Source organism: Pyricularia pennisetigena, chromosome 3 (assembly GCF_004337985.1).
Source record: "Pyricularia pennisetigena strain Br36 chromosome 3, whole genome shotgun sequence".
Classification (NCBI taxonomy): Eukaryota; Fungi; Ascomycota; class Sordariomycetes; order Magnaporthales; family Pyriculariaceae; genus Pyricularia; species Pyricularia pennisetigena.
In genome coordinates, this window is record NC_043742.1 from 4,239,987 (window position 1) to 4,256,780 (window position 16,794).

General features: G+C 53.1%; 8 protein-coding genes across 8 annotated transcripts; 4 read left to right on the forward strand and 4 right to left on the reverse strand.

Moving 5' to 3' along the window:
• On the forward strand, window positions 1-753 carry PpBr36_02872 (uncharacterized protein; the record flags this gene model as incomplete). Its single annotated transcript, XM_029890049.1, has 1 exon — window positions 1-753. One exon carries the CDS (start codon window positions 1-3, stop codon window positions 751-753), a length of 753 nt encoding a protein of 250 aa, XP_029753757.1.
• Window positions 754-1,170: 417 nt separating this feature from the next.
• Window positions 1,171-2,126, reverse strand: PpBr36_02873 (uncharacterized protein; the record flags this gene model as incomplete). The annotated part of the gene is made up of 2 exons (XM_029890050.1): window positions 1,171-1,633; window positions 1,693-2,126. 2 exons carry the CDS (start codon window positions 2,124-2,126, stop codon window positions 1,171-1,173), a joined length of 897 nt encoding a protein of 298 aa, XP_029753756.1.
• A 1,270-nt stretch (window positions 2,127-3,396) lies between these two features.
• PpBr36_02874 (uncharacterized protein) lies at window positions 3,397-4,569 on the forward strand (the record flags this gene model as incomplete). Its single annotated transcript, XM_029890051.1, has 2 exons — window positions 3,397-3,430; window positions 3,536-4,569. 2 exons carry the CDS (start codon window positions 3,397-3,399, stop codon window positions 4,567-4,569), a joined length of 1,068 nt encoding a protein of 355 aa, XP_029753751.1.
• A 345-nt stretch (window positions 4,570-4,914) lies between these two features.
• PpBr36_02875 (uncharacterized protein) lies at window positions 4,915-6,112 on the reverse strand (the record flags this gene model as incomplete). The annotated part of the gene is made up of 2 exons (XM_029890052.1): window positions 4,915-5,959; window positions 6,051-6,112. The coding sequence occupies 2 exons, from the start codon at window positions 6,110-6,112 to the stop codon at window positions 4,915-4,917; spliced, it is 1,107 nt and encodes a 368-aa protein (XP_029753750.1).
• A 947-nt stretch (window positions 6,113-7,059) lies between these two features.
• PpBr36_02876 (uncharacterized protein) lies at window positions 7,060-10,251 on the forward strand (the record flags this gene model as incomplete). The annotated part of the gene is made up of 3 exons (XM_029890053.1): window positions 7,060-7,351; window positions 7,446-9,252; window positions 9,861-10,251. The coding sequence occupies 3 exons, from the start codon at window positions 7,060-7,062 to the stop codon at window positions 10,249-10,251; spliced, it is 2,490 nt and encodes an 829-aa protein (XP_029753753.1).
• Window positions 10,252-11,222: 971 nt separating this feature from the next.
• Window positions 11,223-12,479, reverse strand: PpBr36_02877 (uncharacterized protein; the record flags this gene model as incomplete). Its single annotated transcript, XM_029890054.1, has 4 exons — window positions 11,223-11,280; window positions 11,351-11,477; window positions 11,593-12,285; window positions 12,407-12,479. 4 exons carry the CDS (start codon window positions 12,477-12,479, stop codon window positions 11,223-11,225), a joined length of 951 nt encoding a protein of 316 aa, XP_029753752.1.
• A 348-nt stretch (window positions 12,480-12,827) lies between these two features.
• Window positions 12,828-13,495, forward strand: PpBr36_02878 (uncharacterized protein; the record flags this gene model as incomplete). Its single annotated transcript, XM_029890055.1, has 2 exons — window positions 12,828-13,010; window positions 13,136-13,495. 2 exons carry the CDS (start codon window positions 12,828-12,830, stop codon window positions 13,493-13,495), a joined length of 543 nt encoding a protein of 180 aa, XP_029753759.1.
• Window positions 13,496-13,738: 243 nt separating this feature from the next.
• PpBr36_02879 (uncharacterized protein) lies at window positions 13,739-14,884 on the reverse strand (the record flags this gene model as incomplete). Its single annotated transcript, XM_029890056.1, has 2 exons — window positions 13,739-14,603; window positions 14,727-14,884. The coding sequence occupies 2 exons, from the start codon at window positions 14,882-14,884 to the stop codon at window positions 13,739-13,741; spliced, it is 1,023 nt and encodes a 340-aa protein (XP_029753758.1).
• Window positions 14,885-16,794: the final 1,910 nt, after the last annotated feature.

A 16,794-nucleotide genomic window follows, 5' to 3' on the forward strand; every position in this document is an offset into this window, starting at 1 on the left:
ATGGCTCTCGCACGCCTCATCCCCAAGAGCAAGGACGATGACTACTCTCCAGTAGTCTCGTCGCCTCTGAACCCTGAGAGCTGCTACCAGGCACAAATGTGCCAGCAGTACAAGACTCAGAGAAGAATCACTTTAGCCGGACGCCCAACTTCAAAGCAGAGGAGCCCTACCCAGCTTCTGATGAGGAACAAGGCCGCCGTCGCTTTCCACCACCACGCCATTGCAGTTAGCCAATCGAGGGGCCATCATGACCTGTGGGCGGTCAGCGGCGATATAGGTGCCGGGAGAAGACCGTCATCGAACTTGCTGCATGTCGGCAAACAAGGGAGGACGCTCCGCTGCCCAACCAAGATCTCTGGCAGGAACTACAGCAGTAGCACCGTGACACCATCACATCCAAAACACGCAATATTCCCCGCACCTGTGGGTGTCTCCTTCGACAGCATCATCAGCAGCTCCGTCGGCGACGGCGACGACAATGTTTTTGAGACGGAGGAAGAGGAAAAGGTGCATCTGCTGACGCTGCAGGTAAACGGCGACGATTTCAGGGTCGACTTTTCCGGCGTCACCATCGACCCCATGACGACGATGACAACGACGGCGACAACAGTGCTCATGCAAAGGCCGCGAACCATCCGGGATTTATGGTCGACACCCGGGAGGATGCTGGGCGGGGCTGCCGCCGTCTGCTGCTTATTATTACTTTTCTTTGTCAAAATTGAAGCGCTGTTTAGCAACTGGTTTATGCAGTGAAGCACATTGATCGCTGCCCACACTCTCCTTTGTTCTTTCTTTTAATACCCGAGGTGAATCACTGGACCAACGAGAAAGCTGGACATGTTGAGAAAACCGGGAACGAAACTTGGCGTCCGGCGTTTGTTTGAGAATTATGCGTCTGCGGTATCTATTGAACCGACAAAGCTCCCGAGTGGTGTCTATTGCTTCGTTTCTCCATCTTGTCCAGAAACCGGCCATAGATTCCCTGATCTAAAAGCCCTGCTTGTATGCCTTTCAATGGGAAGCAAGAATGTTGTACAGTACATAATCATCTAGTATCGTCAGAAAAAGAAGAAAAAACAATTTTATACACACAAAGTAAATTCAGTCACAACGAGGTGACCGGACAGAAGCGGGAGGCGACAGAGTTCTCAAAACGCCCGGCACCTTCTCTCATTGCTTCTTTTTGTCGTGTTCAGTGACGGTGGCTGGCGGTGGCGAAGGAGCGCCACCCTTCTTGCTATTCTGCGTCGTTATGCCGGTCTCAACCTGCCATATGGCCCTCTCAAGTTCAACTTCTAGTTGGGGGAGATCGAGCAGCCGCGTGATGCGTTGGGCATTCTGCTGAGAAAGAAGCAAAGTTTCTCCTTTTGGGTAGTTTGGTGCCTCTCCTGGGCTAGGGTGTTCGATTATGATGGGGGACTCTGGCAGGTTTGCCGATGTCTCCGTCGTTGTTGGTTCTGCGGCAGACGGCAATGGGTGGTCCTGGTCCGCATATACCTGGTCGAGGATGGGTGACGGAACTGGCGTTATAAGGTTGTTTTGGAGCAGGAACTGTATATGCCGCCCGCCCGCAAGCGCTCTCCAATGAGACCAAGCTCTGTAGACCAGATAAAAGAAAGGGATGTTGGGTACGCTGATCCATTGTTAGCGCGTCTTTCAAGCAATGTCGCGCCCTGCCAAGCACACACTTACATTGGTAGAATACCCACTGGTATGGTCAGAGGCATACCCAAAAAGCACAGCACAAGGCGCTTCTTGTGTATAGACTCGCGCTCTGTGCTTAGGGTGTGCAGGATACTCGGGATCTTCTCGGCCTTCACCAGGCTCTCCGGATAAACAACCTCGACCTTGACCTTCCCCGCCTGCTCGTCGCTCTGACGGGCGCTTGAAAGCGGCGGGACAGACTTGAGCCCCCACTCCTCATATGGTATCCTCCTGAGGGCCTGATTGCCATATCCGACCACCAACTTCTGCCACCCGCCCGGCTTCTTCTCCCACTCGGCCCATGTCCGTGCCGCTCTCGATTGTATCCGTTCCGATATGGTCTGCTTCTTGGGGATGGCGGGTGCTCGTTGGCAATAGAGTAGCGTCCGGCGCGTGGAAACGGGAAGGAGAAACAGTCGCATCGTAGTAACGGAAATTTTTGCACTCGACGGACTGATGTTGTCGGACTTGGGGTCCAGTGCCGGTCAAATGACCTGTGGCGGGAGCTGTGGTATGCAATCGGACAGCACTTTTACCGGCAGTTGACTTGCGATGACCGGCGACAAGCTCTACGCAGGAGGGGCAAAAGTATCTTGAAGAAAAGATAGCGTAGCTGTATTTTTCGGTGCGTGCGCGTTTCATCAACGCGCGTTCATCCCGGCGACTGCCACGGATGAGCTTAAAATTTTATTTTATTTTATTTTGGTGTGGTTCAGGGATGGTGGAAATTGTCACTTTGAAACTACTACCTACCGTAGACCTAGAACTGGAGACTTTTGAGCTTCCTATCTAATGTAGACCCGATCGCATGAAGCCTTCGTCCTAATCGAAAATAAGCAATTGGAAAACGCTAAGAAAAGATGCGATGGCAAATATGCATTTGATTCCAGCCCCTATTAACAGCTATAAAAAGAAATAAAAAAAAAAAGAACAAAAAATCTTGCCTCCAACAGTCAGGCGTTGCGCTCGGCTCACCGACCCAACGTCGGATGAAGGAGGGATTACCACAGCGGCGCAGGAAAATGGATGATGACGACATCAGATTGACGCGGGCGTCGGTTGATAATCCAGGCTCCAGCACCTGCAGGTTGACGGGGCCGCATGGGAAAATCCCTGTAAAACAAGAGGTTGCAGTGCATTTTGGGTTGCTGGCGAGGGCCCCACCATGCGCGTGCCAGAGGTTCTAGGGACTCTCGATAATATGTAAGGGCCAGTCAGTGTCAAAGCTTGATCCCCGCCACAAAAATTCCCATCCTAGACCTGAGGCCCGGCTAGTCCCACGCTGTGGCAGGGAAGCCAGTCAAGGTCTTAATAGGGTAGCAGTAGCACTAGGCGCCTAGCAGCCACCGGATTTCCGTCACACCATCGACACCAGGGCCAAACTACCGTCGATCGCAACCTGATTCCAATCTCTTTCTGAATTGCCTTTATTCAAGATCAGGATGAACACAAATTTCCTCGACTTTTCGCCAATCTACTCCCTGCTATGACACTGTCAAGTTTGAGCGGGTAGCTTCTCATTCGAGCAAGCACACCAAACGTCGAGTTGAAACCCGCGAGTCGCAACATCGAATAGTCAGCTCCTCAACAAATCTTTTAAACGAACTGGTTCGTCCCGCCAATCTCGCGCGCGCCTCGCGGTCGAACTCACCACCTAAAGCAAGGCAACCAACGCCAACGCGGGCTGGAAGGATGCCCGACGTGAAGCAAGTACGGACTTTACCACGTAAGTTTGAGCTCGAAGGGCGCCCCGTTCTACCGTTCACGTTGTTCTCGGCTTGACATTCCGCTGACACGAACTGGGCGCGCTTCGCCATCGCATGATATGTAGCATGGATTGAATCTTATAACACTCGACTTGGTGCACCTTCTGAAGAGCACATCAGTCCGCTCGAGCCCCAACTGCCACAGCCAACCATACTGCCACAGCACAACAGTCAACCGAACGAACCGCAGAGGGTGACGACGCATAGTAGTGGGAGCAGTAGCCAGAAAGCCCGGTCAAATAATCGCCAACAGCAGTCGCCGGATGGGTATCCAGATTCTTCATCCGAGAAGCTTCCGCTGAAGAATCGTCGACCGCGAAACTTGTCCCAGTTTATTACGGGCAAGGGGCCGAGCAAGTGGGATCATCTGCGGTCAGCGGATCCGGTAATCGTGCCCAACCGCGCACCGCAGCTGCAGCAGACATGGCGCGACTTTGTAACCTCGTCCAGCTACGCTGCTCATCGACCCAACGAGCACTCGGAAATCGTTGACGATGCGGCTCTGGAAAAACTACAACCCGGGCTTAACGATCCGATTCGTCTGCCTAGCTCGGCTGGTGGTGAGACGGCATACAACCCTTCGACTAGGACCAAAGCGCGCCGGGCAACCCCATTTCTGGAGCGATTGATACTCGTACCGGTGCGCCACCCATTGGGACCATTGTTCTGCCGCCTGATGGTGCTTTCGACCTCGGTGGTCGCTTTGGCGCTAGCCGCCACCATTCAAAAGAAAATCTCGGAAGATTCTGGGAATCCGAACGTTGGTCTTGAGGAGCGCGGCCAAGCCATCTTTGCCATTGCTGTCGATACAGTCGCGATCCCTTATATCGGCTATATCACGTGGGACGACAATATGGGTAGGCCGCTCGGCTTGCGTCCACCCAAAGAGCGCGTCAAGCTGATCCTTATGGACCTTTTCTTTATCATGTTCAAGGCTGCCAGTACCGGCCTGGCGTTTGAGACGCTCATCTTTAGCAGGGTGTCCTGGACGATTTCTCTCATCCGGGCGCTGGCAGCGTTTGAACTGATCGGTCTGGTATCGTGGGGTATGACGCTGATTGCAAACGTTTTCAGAGTCGTAGAGCGACTCGGTGGATGATATCCATCACTCCCTTGAAACAAGATGAGTGGTATGGACTGACTCATGACGAAAGACGAGAACTCCGCGCTGCAACAAGCCCCACCCCCCGACATGCACGATGATCACTATCCCTTTTTGTTTTTCTCTGTGTTTTTATTATATTACGACTTCCTGGAGCGACTTTCGAATTTGGGCATCGGCGAGGCGTTATAAGGAAGGGACAGGCGGAACTTCGGTGGGTCAAAGTATTTGGTCCCAGGCAACCAAATCCGTGTAAGGATACAACAGTCCTTGCAATGTATTAAATAGTATACCTAAGCCGGCATTGAATTGATATACATTATACCCAGGGCGCTACCATTTTTAAAGCCTGGAAGCCTTGCTGTTCATATCCTGGGAAGGGATTTCTATAACGAGTTTCCCAAATTGCTTGCCGGCTTTCAGATCATCAAAAAGGCCTTCTATGCCTTCAAGGTTATCCAGCCCCTTCACGACACGGCTCACAACAGGCTTGATCTCCTGTTTGCGAACAAACTCAATCATGTTACGATAGTCCTTGCGGCTTCCCATGGTCGTACCGCGTATCTCGATGTGCTTGAGCACAGCCTGCATTACCCAGTCCATCTTGGGGCCAGTGGTCATGCCGTAACTTGAAATGATTCCACCGGCTTTGAGCACCCGCAACGACCGCTTGACGATGTCGCCCCCTGCCCCGTCAATGATGGCATCAAGGAACGGCCTGACTTTGGGCAGCATCTGAGCGAGCTGCTTGTCCCAATCAGCATCGCGATAGTTTACGCCGCCCTCAGCCCCAAGCTGCTTCGCACGCTCAATCTTATGCGCGGTCCCGCTCGTCACCCACACGCGGCAGTTCATGGCCACGGCGAACTGGAGCGCCGCCAGGGCGACTCCGCCGCCGATCCCAGTGACGAGGACGTTCCTGCGCGGCTCCAGCGGGTTCACGGTCGGCGAGATGCCGGCCTTGACCACGACGGCGCGCCAGGCGGTGAGCCCGACGAGCGGCAATGCAGCGCCCTCGGTGGGGCTCAGATGCTCCGGCGCGAGCTCAACCTCGTCGGCATCGATGACGGCGTACTCGCGGGCGGTGCCGGCATCCTCATACGTGATGGCGCTGCCGCAGACGGCGAACTTGAAGAGCTCCTCTGGGCCGTCCGGGTCGGCGCGCCAGCCGCGGGACGGTGTGGGCAGTACGGCCTTGCCGACCAGGTGGGAGGGCCCCGAGACCACAGTGGCGTAGCCATCCGCCAGCATGGGGGCGTCGAAGGATATGCCCGGATACAAGTGTTGGCGGATAAAGAGGTCTCGATGGTTCAGTGCCACCGCATGGTACCGGATCAGAAGCTGGTTGGGGCCAGGGCTTGGCATGGGCACCTCCTTGAGTTCTAGGCTACATGGGCAGTGTTATTTTAGCTGAGTTTTGTTGCCACGAGAACTTCATTCCCGCCTTACAGCTTTAATTTTCTCCAGGCATGACATACGGGTAATAAACCTTGCCTGGCTTCCCGCCCTCTGTTTTCTTCACGCTGAGTTGAAGAGGCATAGTGCAAGTGGACGTATCGCTGCTTTGAGCTATTGTCGGTATAAGTCAATAATGTTGATTGTATTTTATATACGACTTTGCATTGAGCAATAATGGCTGCAGAATATGATACCCCTTAATAAATTATACTCTTACACTGTATGATGATGAATGTGATATAATTTTATAACTAAAGTCAAGCCGGGCGGACGGAGATTGGTGATGTAAGTCCGTCCCCGCATTCTCCAGAAAAAAAAAAACCCTCGGCTCGCTCTTTGACTCCAAAGGTTGCCAATGTTCATTCGTTGGACGATTCAAGGAACGGACTGGTCAACTAGACTACTGTAGACCTAGGCGAAAGCGGCTTACAAATTGCAATTTTACCCCAGATCAGCCAGATTTGGCTGGCAACCCATAGTAGCATTTGGATCAACGCTGAATTTACCAATGTTGACAATTTAATGCTCACCTACAACAGCAGGCGATAATCTATGAAAATCCAACCGTAACAAATTTGAAAGAGCTTTATTAGTTTCTTGCTTTTGTTTGTGTTCCAGTTCCCAAGTCTTATGATCTAATCATAGTCATGGTTTTGGCGTAAATTTGATTTTGTCAACCGCTTTGCTTGGACCTCTCGTCACACTGTACCTTACAATGACCGTTTGCATTGAGACCGAGGAATGTATGGTGGGAAGCCTACCCTGCATCGACTAGTTGCCTTGGGCTGGGCCCACTCAGAGCCAAAAATTGGATGCGCCGCGAGCCAATTCGACATCGCGCCAGAGACGCGACGAGCGAGACCAGAGCTCTGTTGGAGATCCAAGCTTCATCTGCTCTAGTGAATCCCCCACCCTTTGGGAGCGACTTGGAGCACAGAACAGGAGCATTCATCACGATTGAGCATATCTTTCCTCCATGAAACTAGGATAAGCTGATTATTTCCGAACACTTTTCAATCACCGGCCAAGATGTCTGGCGCATCTGGCAAATGGCGCGAGGACCAGGTCCTTGTCATCTGCCCTGGCAGCAAGACCACAATGGCTCAGATGGGCTGCGCTGAACTGACCCCTCCAGCGCACCGCATCCCTACGCGCATGTTCAAGGACGATGAAGGCGAAGGTTATAGGCCGTATCATATCGAGAAGCGCAAAAAGACGCCAGCGCAGCCTGCCAATGGTGCGGCGCCTCAGTCAGAAGAGGACGAATGGGAGTACATCGAGGACCCCGATGCGACAGAGGGCGCCATATATCCCATCAAAGGTATGTACCTCTATTCAGGACTCTGAGATGTGCTGCATGGAGCAATCTTACTTGCTTGTACAGCCTGATGAGGACTGACCCTTCTCCTTTCTAGGCGGTCGCATCGTCAACATGCATGCCTTCCTGGCCTTTCTGGACCACGTCCACAGTCTGCTCACGACGACTTATCATAACACACCGATAATGCTGATGGCATCCCCACAGTGGACACGGCCAGACTGCGAAGCTATCACACGCTACATCTTTGAAAAGACAAAAACCCCTGCACTCTGCCTGATCCACAGTGCTGTTGCGACCCAGTACGGCCTCAAGTGGCCGAGCATGACCGTGGTCGACGTGGGCTTTGAGAAGGTGGATGTCACCTGCTTATACGACAGCAGGGTTGTCAGCCATCAGGAGGTTGGCAACCCGGTCGACGAGAACTTTGGGGAGGCCATCTCGGGCGGAGAGGTCTTTACACGAAAGCTTCAGAGCTTGCTCAAGGATAAAGAATTCACATATGAAATGGCAGAGCAATTGAAGAAGAGTCCTGTTTGCGAAGTCCTTCCTTACGCGGCCGAGAACCCGCTGCTCATGGAGCTGCCGAAAGAGAACGCATCGGCTGGACCCGTACCGGCTCCAACTGCCGTGCTTCAGGCGGCCCAGGAAGCACCAGCTACCGTGGAGCCCACGCGACCGCCGATCACCACTGCTGATGCCGAGGAAGATGATGAGGCTGGCGACGACAAGGCTGCCAATAACGACGATGGAGTTTTGGACGTTGCTAGCATTGTTACTAGCGGTCAAACGAAGGAATTCCTGGCCAAGAAGGAGAAAGAGAAGGCGGAGAAGCAAAAAGGGAAGAAGGGGGCCAAGGGTCAAGAAGGCGATGCAACTGCCACGAAGACCGCAAGGCTACCCAATTCAAAGAGGATGAAGGCTACATTTCACTACGAGGAGGTGGTGCGAGAGGAAGCTCCATTACCCGCAGATGCCGAGCCGAAGCCTGTCGAGACGACCAACCCCCCTGCAAGTGGTCAAGAAGCCACAGCGGAGGCCAATGGTGCTCCCGCAGGGGAAAGCAGCGAAGCAAAGCCCGATTCAGATAGCAGTGCAGCACCGACCGCTTCCAACGGTGAAACCAAAGAGCCCGAAGCAAAGCCAGCAGACACACCACTATCCTTCTTCCCGTCTGCTGAAGCACCAGCGGCCGCGGTGCCCTCTGGCACAGAGCGCGCGGTGAAGCGGATAAGGCGAGACATTGAGGTAGGGTTGGAGAGGTTCAACTTTGCGGACCGTGCCGAGATCGACCGCATCGTGACTGCAATTTACAAAGCAGTACAGGGGATTGAGGACATGTATATGCGCCCGGCTTGCTGGGAGCACCTGGTTTTCGTTGGCAACGGTGCTCGCGTGCGCGGCCTCAAGGAGAACATATTGCAGACGCTGAACTCTAGATATTTGGTGTCCCCCAGCACTGCGACCATGTTCACTTCGGAGCTGCCGTCGAACCTGGCCACTCCCACAGGGACCGGATCGCAGACACCCACAGGGAGCTTTACGGGACCGCCTCACCAGCTTCCTGCCCCTACGAGCGGCGTTAATCCGCTGCTGCGTGATGCGGTGACCGCGGCATCTATGGGACACGCCGGGACACCAGGAGGTCCTATGGGACCGAACGCGCCTGGGAGCACTGCCGGCGATGGCGGCGCGGTATCGTCTCATTTTCACAGCCAGACACCGACAAGTATCAAGCTTGCTGCTTTACCCACTTATCTCGGCGAGTGGACCAAGAACGGTTACGAGGAGGCTATGTTCTTGGGAGCGCAGGTTGCGGCGAGGCTGGCTTTCTGTATGCACAATTTGAGTGCTGCCGAGGCAGAGAGCCAAAGGTTAATGAGCCTGAACAGGATTGAGTTCAAGTAAGTCCTTCTCCCGTTGTTCCCGAATGTAGAGGTTTGATGAGCGGATGCTAACATGATGTTCGCAGTGAGCTTGGTCCCAAAGCCATTCGAACCCACTCTATGCTTGGCCAATAGACCCTTTGTCCTGGACAGTCAATACAAGACATAGTTTACGTCCCTCTGAGCTGACAAAGTTGATTTTGAGCTGATTGTGGCTATTTTTGTTTGGACTGACTGACTTTTTTTCTGAAAATTGATTGCGGGTTTCCTACCAGATCCTCACTAATCTACACGTCAAGATAAAGCGATTTTCTAGAGTTTTGGTATTTTGGGTGGTTTCGTGATGCCGTTTTCTAGCCAATACTTGGAGGGACTAACCAGTGTATTCATTCGATTGTGACTCACTGCATATTCTTCTTCAGCTGAGGATCTCTTAGAATTAAGCAGAAAGTGCATCTGCACTCAAGCCAAAGGACCTTGGGCACGACATACATAGCCTTTGCTCCTAGTTTTGTCTTGTCTGTTTATACTTGCTCATACTCGAACACTGCTGCACTTTTCTTCAATACGTAACCCCGCGCGCACCCGAAAACAAAACCCACAATGACGGAGCGGCGCCTCATCAGCTCCGGCTCGACATTCGAGTCGCAGATCGGCTACTCGCGCGCCGTCGTCAGCGGCGACTGGATCATGGTGTCAGGCTGCACGGGCTACGACTACAGCACCGGCGAGATCGCAGCGGGCGACGTGACCGCGCAGGCGGAGCAGGCCTTTTGCAACATCGCGTCCGCCCTGCGCGAGGCCGGCGCCGACATGCGGGACGTCGTGCGCGTGCGCTACATCCTGCCCGACCGCGCCGACTTCCCCAAGATCTGGGACGTCACGAGGCGCTGGCTCGGTGACGTCCGGCCCGCCGCCACCATGGTCCAGGCCGGCCTCATGGAGGAGGCCATGCTGGTCGAGATCGAAGTCACTGCTAGGCGCGGCGGGGCCGGTGGTGGGCCTTTGCTGGCGTGAGAGTCTTTGTGGGTGAGGTTCGAAGTGGGGATTGGTTTGCGGTGCGGCTGTGGTGTTTGGTTAGGCTAGGTGGAAGGGGAACGATGGGTGTTGTTTTGTTCCGGGGCTTTGTAATACGACAGGTCAAGTAGACTCGGCACAAATCAGTCGCACGCATATTCAAACTGCAATCGATGTAGGTGGGCATGAAATTATTTGGCATAGCAAAGCTTTGCTGATCTGGTTGACTAGGCAGGTATAAGAGTGGCATATATGCGGTAACCCAGTGGCCTGCCATGGAGAGCTTGGCGATCCTGCCCTCCCATCGCGAGGGGAGATACACCACATCGAGCCCTTGACTTCCACCCAATTCTTCCGAGTAGTAGCCGAGGGGTTTTATCATTTTTGCAGCTGTTTTGCTTGCAAGTGATAAGATTCTGATTCCTAGTACCCTCCGGCCCTGTACAAGTGCGAGCGGATGACTAAAATCTCAGAAGCTGAAGTCTGGCGATCACTGATCGATTGTGCATTCTCTGATATTCACACCTGAGGACATTCAGTAATTTGCCAGATATTTACAGTGTTCTGCACAGGCATGTATCTAGATTCACGGTACTGGAGGCTTTGAGGGCGAGAAGACCGTATTAGGCATCTGATGGTGTAAGGCTCTAGCCAGAAAGAAGCTGATGGTGCTTCTGAGACGAACACAGCTTCGCGAAACGGTGGGCTATTATTTCACCTTCTGCTTTGCATCTCGATAATGTCCCTGAGGTCGCAGTGACCACCAGTCTCATCTGACTCAACGGAATTTCTCCATCATGGCCAATGGCTTTTGAGCAATCTTTGACGACCACGCGCAACGAATACTTAGAGGTTCTGCCTATCCATGTCTGCGGACTAGGTCCCTCATTGAATTGAGCACCCTGGGCAGATTTAAAACGCCGTCATTGGTTAGAATGCCGCAGACCGATAGTCACATCAAGGGAAAGCACTCACTGTTCACGGAGGGTATCCGTACCATACAAAGCCAAGGCGTGGATGTCGAATCTCCTTGAATATCTCGGCGTTAGAGGCCCGAATTTTATGTGATAGGACTGGCGAATATGTGATATTTACTCACAGGCGATAGAGATCCAAGCGGTCCGGAAACTCATCTTCCGGTTCCGAAATCGTAGTGAAGCGCCTGTAGGCGGCAATATATTCGTCCCCAAACCTGTGATTAGGTACCATCCACTGACCGAATTCGTCTATTATAGAAGCATGTTGACAAGGTTCGGATTTGTTTTGTTAGCTTCATCCCGAAAAAAAAAGGACACAAAAACAAGAAGACAATACTTGAGCAGTAAAACAAGCTCCACGTACATTCGTTGTGCGCATAAAAGGAGCTCAAGCCAAAAACACGGATTTTCCCATTGTTCGTATCGACCCCTGAATTTGCATACCAAAGGTCTCCATGGACAAGACAGGGTGTAATAGATTGCCCGCCACTCTCAAGAGGCCTGAGGAGACGAGGGATGACCACGTTCACCAGGACGTCCGCTAGCAAGTCAAACTCCCGGTTGCGAGACTTGCGACTCTTGGCCTCGAGGCCAAGAGCGAACCTCATGCTCTTGGCGAAGAAAACCTCCCAGCGGTCTTCCCAACCGACATACTGTGGCAGGTTGCCACGGTAGGTTGTCACGGGGAAGCCGAACTTGCCCTCGGGTGATCTGCCGACCCGATGCAACCTCACCAGGTGTGAAGCGAAGGCGACGGGGTCTGGCATCTCGTCCGACATGTCGTGGAAGTCGCAGATGAGGAAGTAGGCGCCAGGAACGGTGGAGTAGGAGCCCCAGCCTACAGGCTTGGTGACGAACTCGGGCGCGGCCTGGTGTGCTGTGCACAATGATGCATACTCGCCCTCGACAGCGGCTTTGCAGTTCTTCCAGGCAAAGACTTTGATAAAGAAGGACTTGCTTGTCCCATCAAGCAGGGTAACATCGATTCTCCCGATCTTGTTCCAGAAACTGACCCCGTGGCTCTCGACGGACTGAACCTTGCATCCTCTGGGCAGGGCTGGTATATGTGGAATGACAACATATTAATTATTTCTCGTATTCTTTTTTCTAGTTCTTTCACCATAGCGTGTCTAGGCATTGCTATTCGGAAAAAGTGATAAAGGTGAGGGTTTTCTTACCTTTTAAAATTGCAGGGTCGAGAGGCTCGCGATCGTGGCCGAAGTCTGGGATGTCAATAATACCTAGCCCCATGTTATTGTTATGTTACACAAGCCACTGTATGAGTATAAACGTCGTGAAAATAAAGATTCAATGGGGATAGGAGCTTACAGAATACGCCAAATATCCTTCTGAATCTGACGAGCGGGGTAATGGATCTTAAAACAGATAACCAACACCTCGGCGCTTAAATACTTGTTCACGGATCTCCACCTTGAAGGTATTGGCAGATATAAGTCCAAAGCCAGGAGTGCATTATCAGATCCAGCTACATATCACCAAGTCTTGTAGATCTTTTTCAGCTCATAATCAAATCATCACCCTTCCCCTACCCGCCTAAAACACACATCAGAAATTGGAACGCAACGGTGGTCCAGCAAGATGGAGCCGCCAGCATCCTCGACGCGCCTCGCTCCAGGGAGCCATGAGGACTTTATGAACCTCGCAATCGAGGAGGCACGCAAGTCCCGCCCGGACCCGGGCAAGTTCCGCGTGGGCGCGGTGCTTGTAGACGAAGACACGGGCGAGGTCTTGTCACGGGGCTACTACCTCGAATATCCAGAAGTATGTGAAGGAAAGGGCAGGCCTCTTTACCACCCTCTCTAGGGGACCGGCTTTTCTTGAAAAAAAAAAAAAAAAAAACAGCTCGCAACAGCTGATACTGACGCGGGCATATTCTCTTGGGCCAGGGATACAACGGCAGTCCCGGCACTGTCCATGCGGAGCGCGTCTGTATCATCAAGGCCGCCGAGCTTTACGGCGTGTCCGAGGCCGAGCTCGGCACGGTCCTGCCGCCCAACTGCGCCATATACACGACCATGGAGCCGTGCGATGCTCGTCCGAGTGGGGACAAGCCGTGCGTCGAGCGGTTGCTGGAAGTGAAGCAGGCCGTGAGGACCGTGTATGTGGGCATCCGCATGCCGGGCACGTCTGCTGATGCGGACGAACCTGGAAAACGGAGGCTGGAGGAGTCAGGGGGGATCAAGGTCTTGTATCCTCTGCCCGAGTGGGAGGCCAAGCTTGTCAAGATGGCACAGGGCGAAGAATGAAAAAATGGCAAGGCTAATGACCAATCAGCGTAGCACCGGCAATCGGTTTGTGTTACCACTCGGTCGACTTTTCAGTGACTGGATCATTGTCGCACATATCTTAGGAGTTGTTGATGGTTTTCATGCTCGAGGTACCTCATGATCCCCTTCTAATAATACGAAATGGTGCTCGAGGTGATGAGATTGGGATGTTTTTTTTTTATCTTCATTTGAAAACTAGACTGCAGCTTGCCCAGCTGTCACTCAAAAAGACAATGCTTTGGTAACCGCAACACCAGAGACAAACATCGACGCGACCGTTATTATGCTCGACACCGACATGAGCGACATGCCACTGATACCATGGCCCGCCGTGCAGCCGCCCGCAACCCTGGACCCGACGGCCATGGCGAAGCCGCCCAGCGCGGCCCTCGTGGCCGACACGCCGCTGAGCCCGGTGCCAGCCAAAGCCGTGGGCAGCGCCCTCGCCAGGGCGGCAGATCCGAGAATGATGCCGCTGACGAACACCAGCGCGCTCATCGACTTTGGCCTCTGCCCGCCGGAAACAGCCCACCAGAAAAGGTCGCCGAGCTCGTCAAAGACGGTCGACGTCCCCAACATCGACCGGCGGACGAGCAGCGAGACGAGCTGTGCCCCGGCGATCAGTAACCCGCCCACTACCGGCTCCATCTGCCGCCGGGTGCCGGCGTTGCCGCTCAGAGTGTTGACGTTCAGCGCCGCCCCGATGGCGGCGGCGGCCAGCGCCTCAAAGACGACCAACCCAACCCGTGGGCTCACCCCGACGCACTCGTGGAGCGTCAGACACGGCTTCTCCCCGGCCGTCTTGGCGGGCTCCTGGGCGTTGCGACGAGCCATCCACGGCCGCAAGAATCCCGTCCAGACGATGCCACCCGCCACGCCGCCGACGAGCGTCCAGTATCCCGACGGGATGCCAAGCCCGATCTGCGTCGCCACCGTTCCCGGACAGGAGCCGGCCAGGGCCATGCCGCCGCCGAGAAGGGCGCCTCCAACGACGTTGGCGTCTGCCGAGCCGACGAGGTTGAACGACGAGAAGCTGCGCGGGCTGAGCTTCACGTATCCCAGGCCCTGGAGGAGGGATGCAAGGACACTGCCGGGGAAGGGGATTTTTTTTTGTTAGTAGGTGTTTTGTTATCAGCAAGGTTTCGAGGTAGATGCTGGGTGTTCGGACGGAGGGCAGAAAACTGGAGGAGGGTGGGCACTTGGAACCTACGCACTCCCAGCTGTGGCCGTCAGTAGGGTTTGCAACATGTGGAAGTCTTCCAGCTCAAGCTGTGCCATGATGACCGACGGCTGATATACTCCCGCACCCGCCAGGGCTGCGCCGAATGCGGCACCTGAGATCAGGCCGGGGAGGATGGAGGCCGCCATCGTTTGTCGACGAGTGCCGGTTAGGAAAAAGGGGGTGATTGCAAGTAGCGACGGGACGCAAACGGTTTCTGACAAGGTTATAAGTTTAAATGAGATCGGCGCAACAAGTACTTGGTGTTCTTGCGGAGGTATAGAGTATAGCGACAAAGTCGGGAATTTTTGTTTGTACAAGATATCTACGAGCTTGGAGATGCACGCAAGAAAGATTTCCAAAGAGGAAACCCTTTAGAGTTTTTTTTTTTCTGTCTCTCTCAAGAGGCTGCTTTCAGGTCCAAATACAAGAAAAAAAAAATAGAGGCTCAACGGTATGATGATGCTGATGTCGGGGGTTTACGACTCGTGCGATGGTCCCCGAAATTCGACTTCGCCGTTGGCATAAATTCTAGTTGAATGAATGTGCATGGTGAGTGTGTATGTGTTGAAAATGGAACCACATACCTTGTCCGTTTTGCTACGGAGCCAGCATTTTGTTCGTCACTTTGCTCACGCTTTTTCAATAGCTGTGGATGCATGCATAAGCAGATTCGACATTGACCAGAAAGAACGAACTACTGGTAGATGGCGTAACTCAGCGGGGGGTTTTTTTTTTATTCTTTGCTGCTGCTAGCGGAACCCGACGCATCTCTGACGTGCTCAAAAAAATATACATGGTGGAGAAGGAAGCGCGCTATCCCCTCTCTCTAGGCGAGCAAGCGGAAAGAGCAGAAAAGGGGCTGGGATCTGTCCTCCGGGCATCCCGGCGCTTGCCCCGCCACGTCGGCGTCCCTCTGACAGCGATGTACCATACTACTCGTTACGACGTCGGGGTAGCAGAGCAAAGCCAACAGGTTTGTTCCCGTCGTCTTGGGCCGGGTTCCAAAGGACGCGTTTTACCACCCGCTCATCGCCCTGAAAACTCTATTATTGCTTCAAAAAGCTCGGCATTATTGTCCGACTCAAACCTTCATGTTTGTTCGGCGACCTCGTCTGTATGTTTTCTGAATGGCCCCGAGAGGCACATCCTTGTCGCAGTCCATATTCACTGATACCTTGATACACGTCTTTTTTTTTTTTTTTTTTTTTTTTTCTTCGCGAAATTAGACCGGTGGATCGCGCCGCGTAGTTCACCACGTCGGCTCGTTCGTTGGTGACAGCGAAAAGAATCCATCTAGGCGTCGTGAACGGGGCTCTACTCGCTCCAAAAGAACCGAATTATCGTATCGTCTCTGAATCTGGACGAGATGTGGACTATTATGAAACACATTTTGGTCGGCAATGATTAGCTTCATTGGATGATAACAGTGGGGAGACGCAGACACACGTCCTTGAAGCTAAGCGATGGGGAGAATAAAAAAAAAAAAGAGTGAGAAAACAAGATTAAACACGGAAAAGCTTGATAAGGTCGGTAGATAGGTAAGCGATTACTCGATTCTGTCCTGGAACTGGTCCCGGGACGCGTTCATCCCAAGGTTTACTACACTCACAATCCCAAAACCACTGCCGAAGACGGCATTCACAAGAAGCCGCCCGTGGAAGATCTTGCGAGGAATGACCAGGTCAACAAAAATGATCGTTATCAGCATCGGTCAGCGGCAAAACGAAACGTCGTGCTCGAGAGCATCAGTCCTTTTGGCCGATTCAAAGAGTCGCCAAAATCCATCCATGCAGGCCACTCCTGCAGCATCTGTGAGCAGCTTGTATGTTTGTGAACAAAAAGTCATCGGACCATTGATCAAATTCCATGAGGGAATATACCGGAGCAAACATTACTGCTTTTGGACCTTTGATTGTCTCTTGTCTGACGTATCCCGAGGAAACGTTCTTGGACCAATTTCAATCATTTGGTTCAACAGTTTATGAGTGCTGCAAATATCGCCACTTGTATCTCTCGGACCATCGCTAGCTCTATATACGATAGTAAAAAAAAAAAA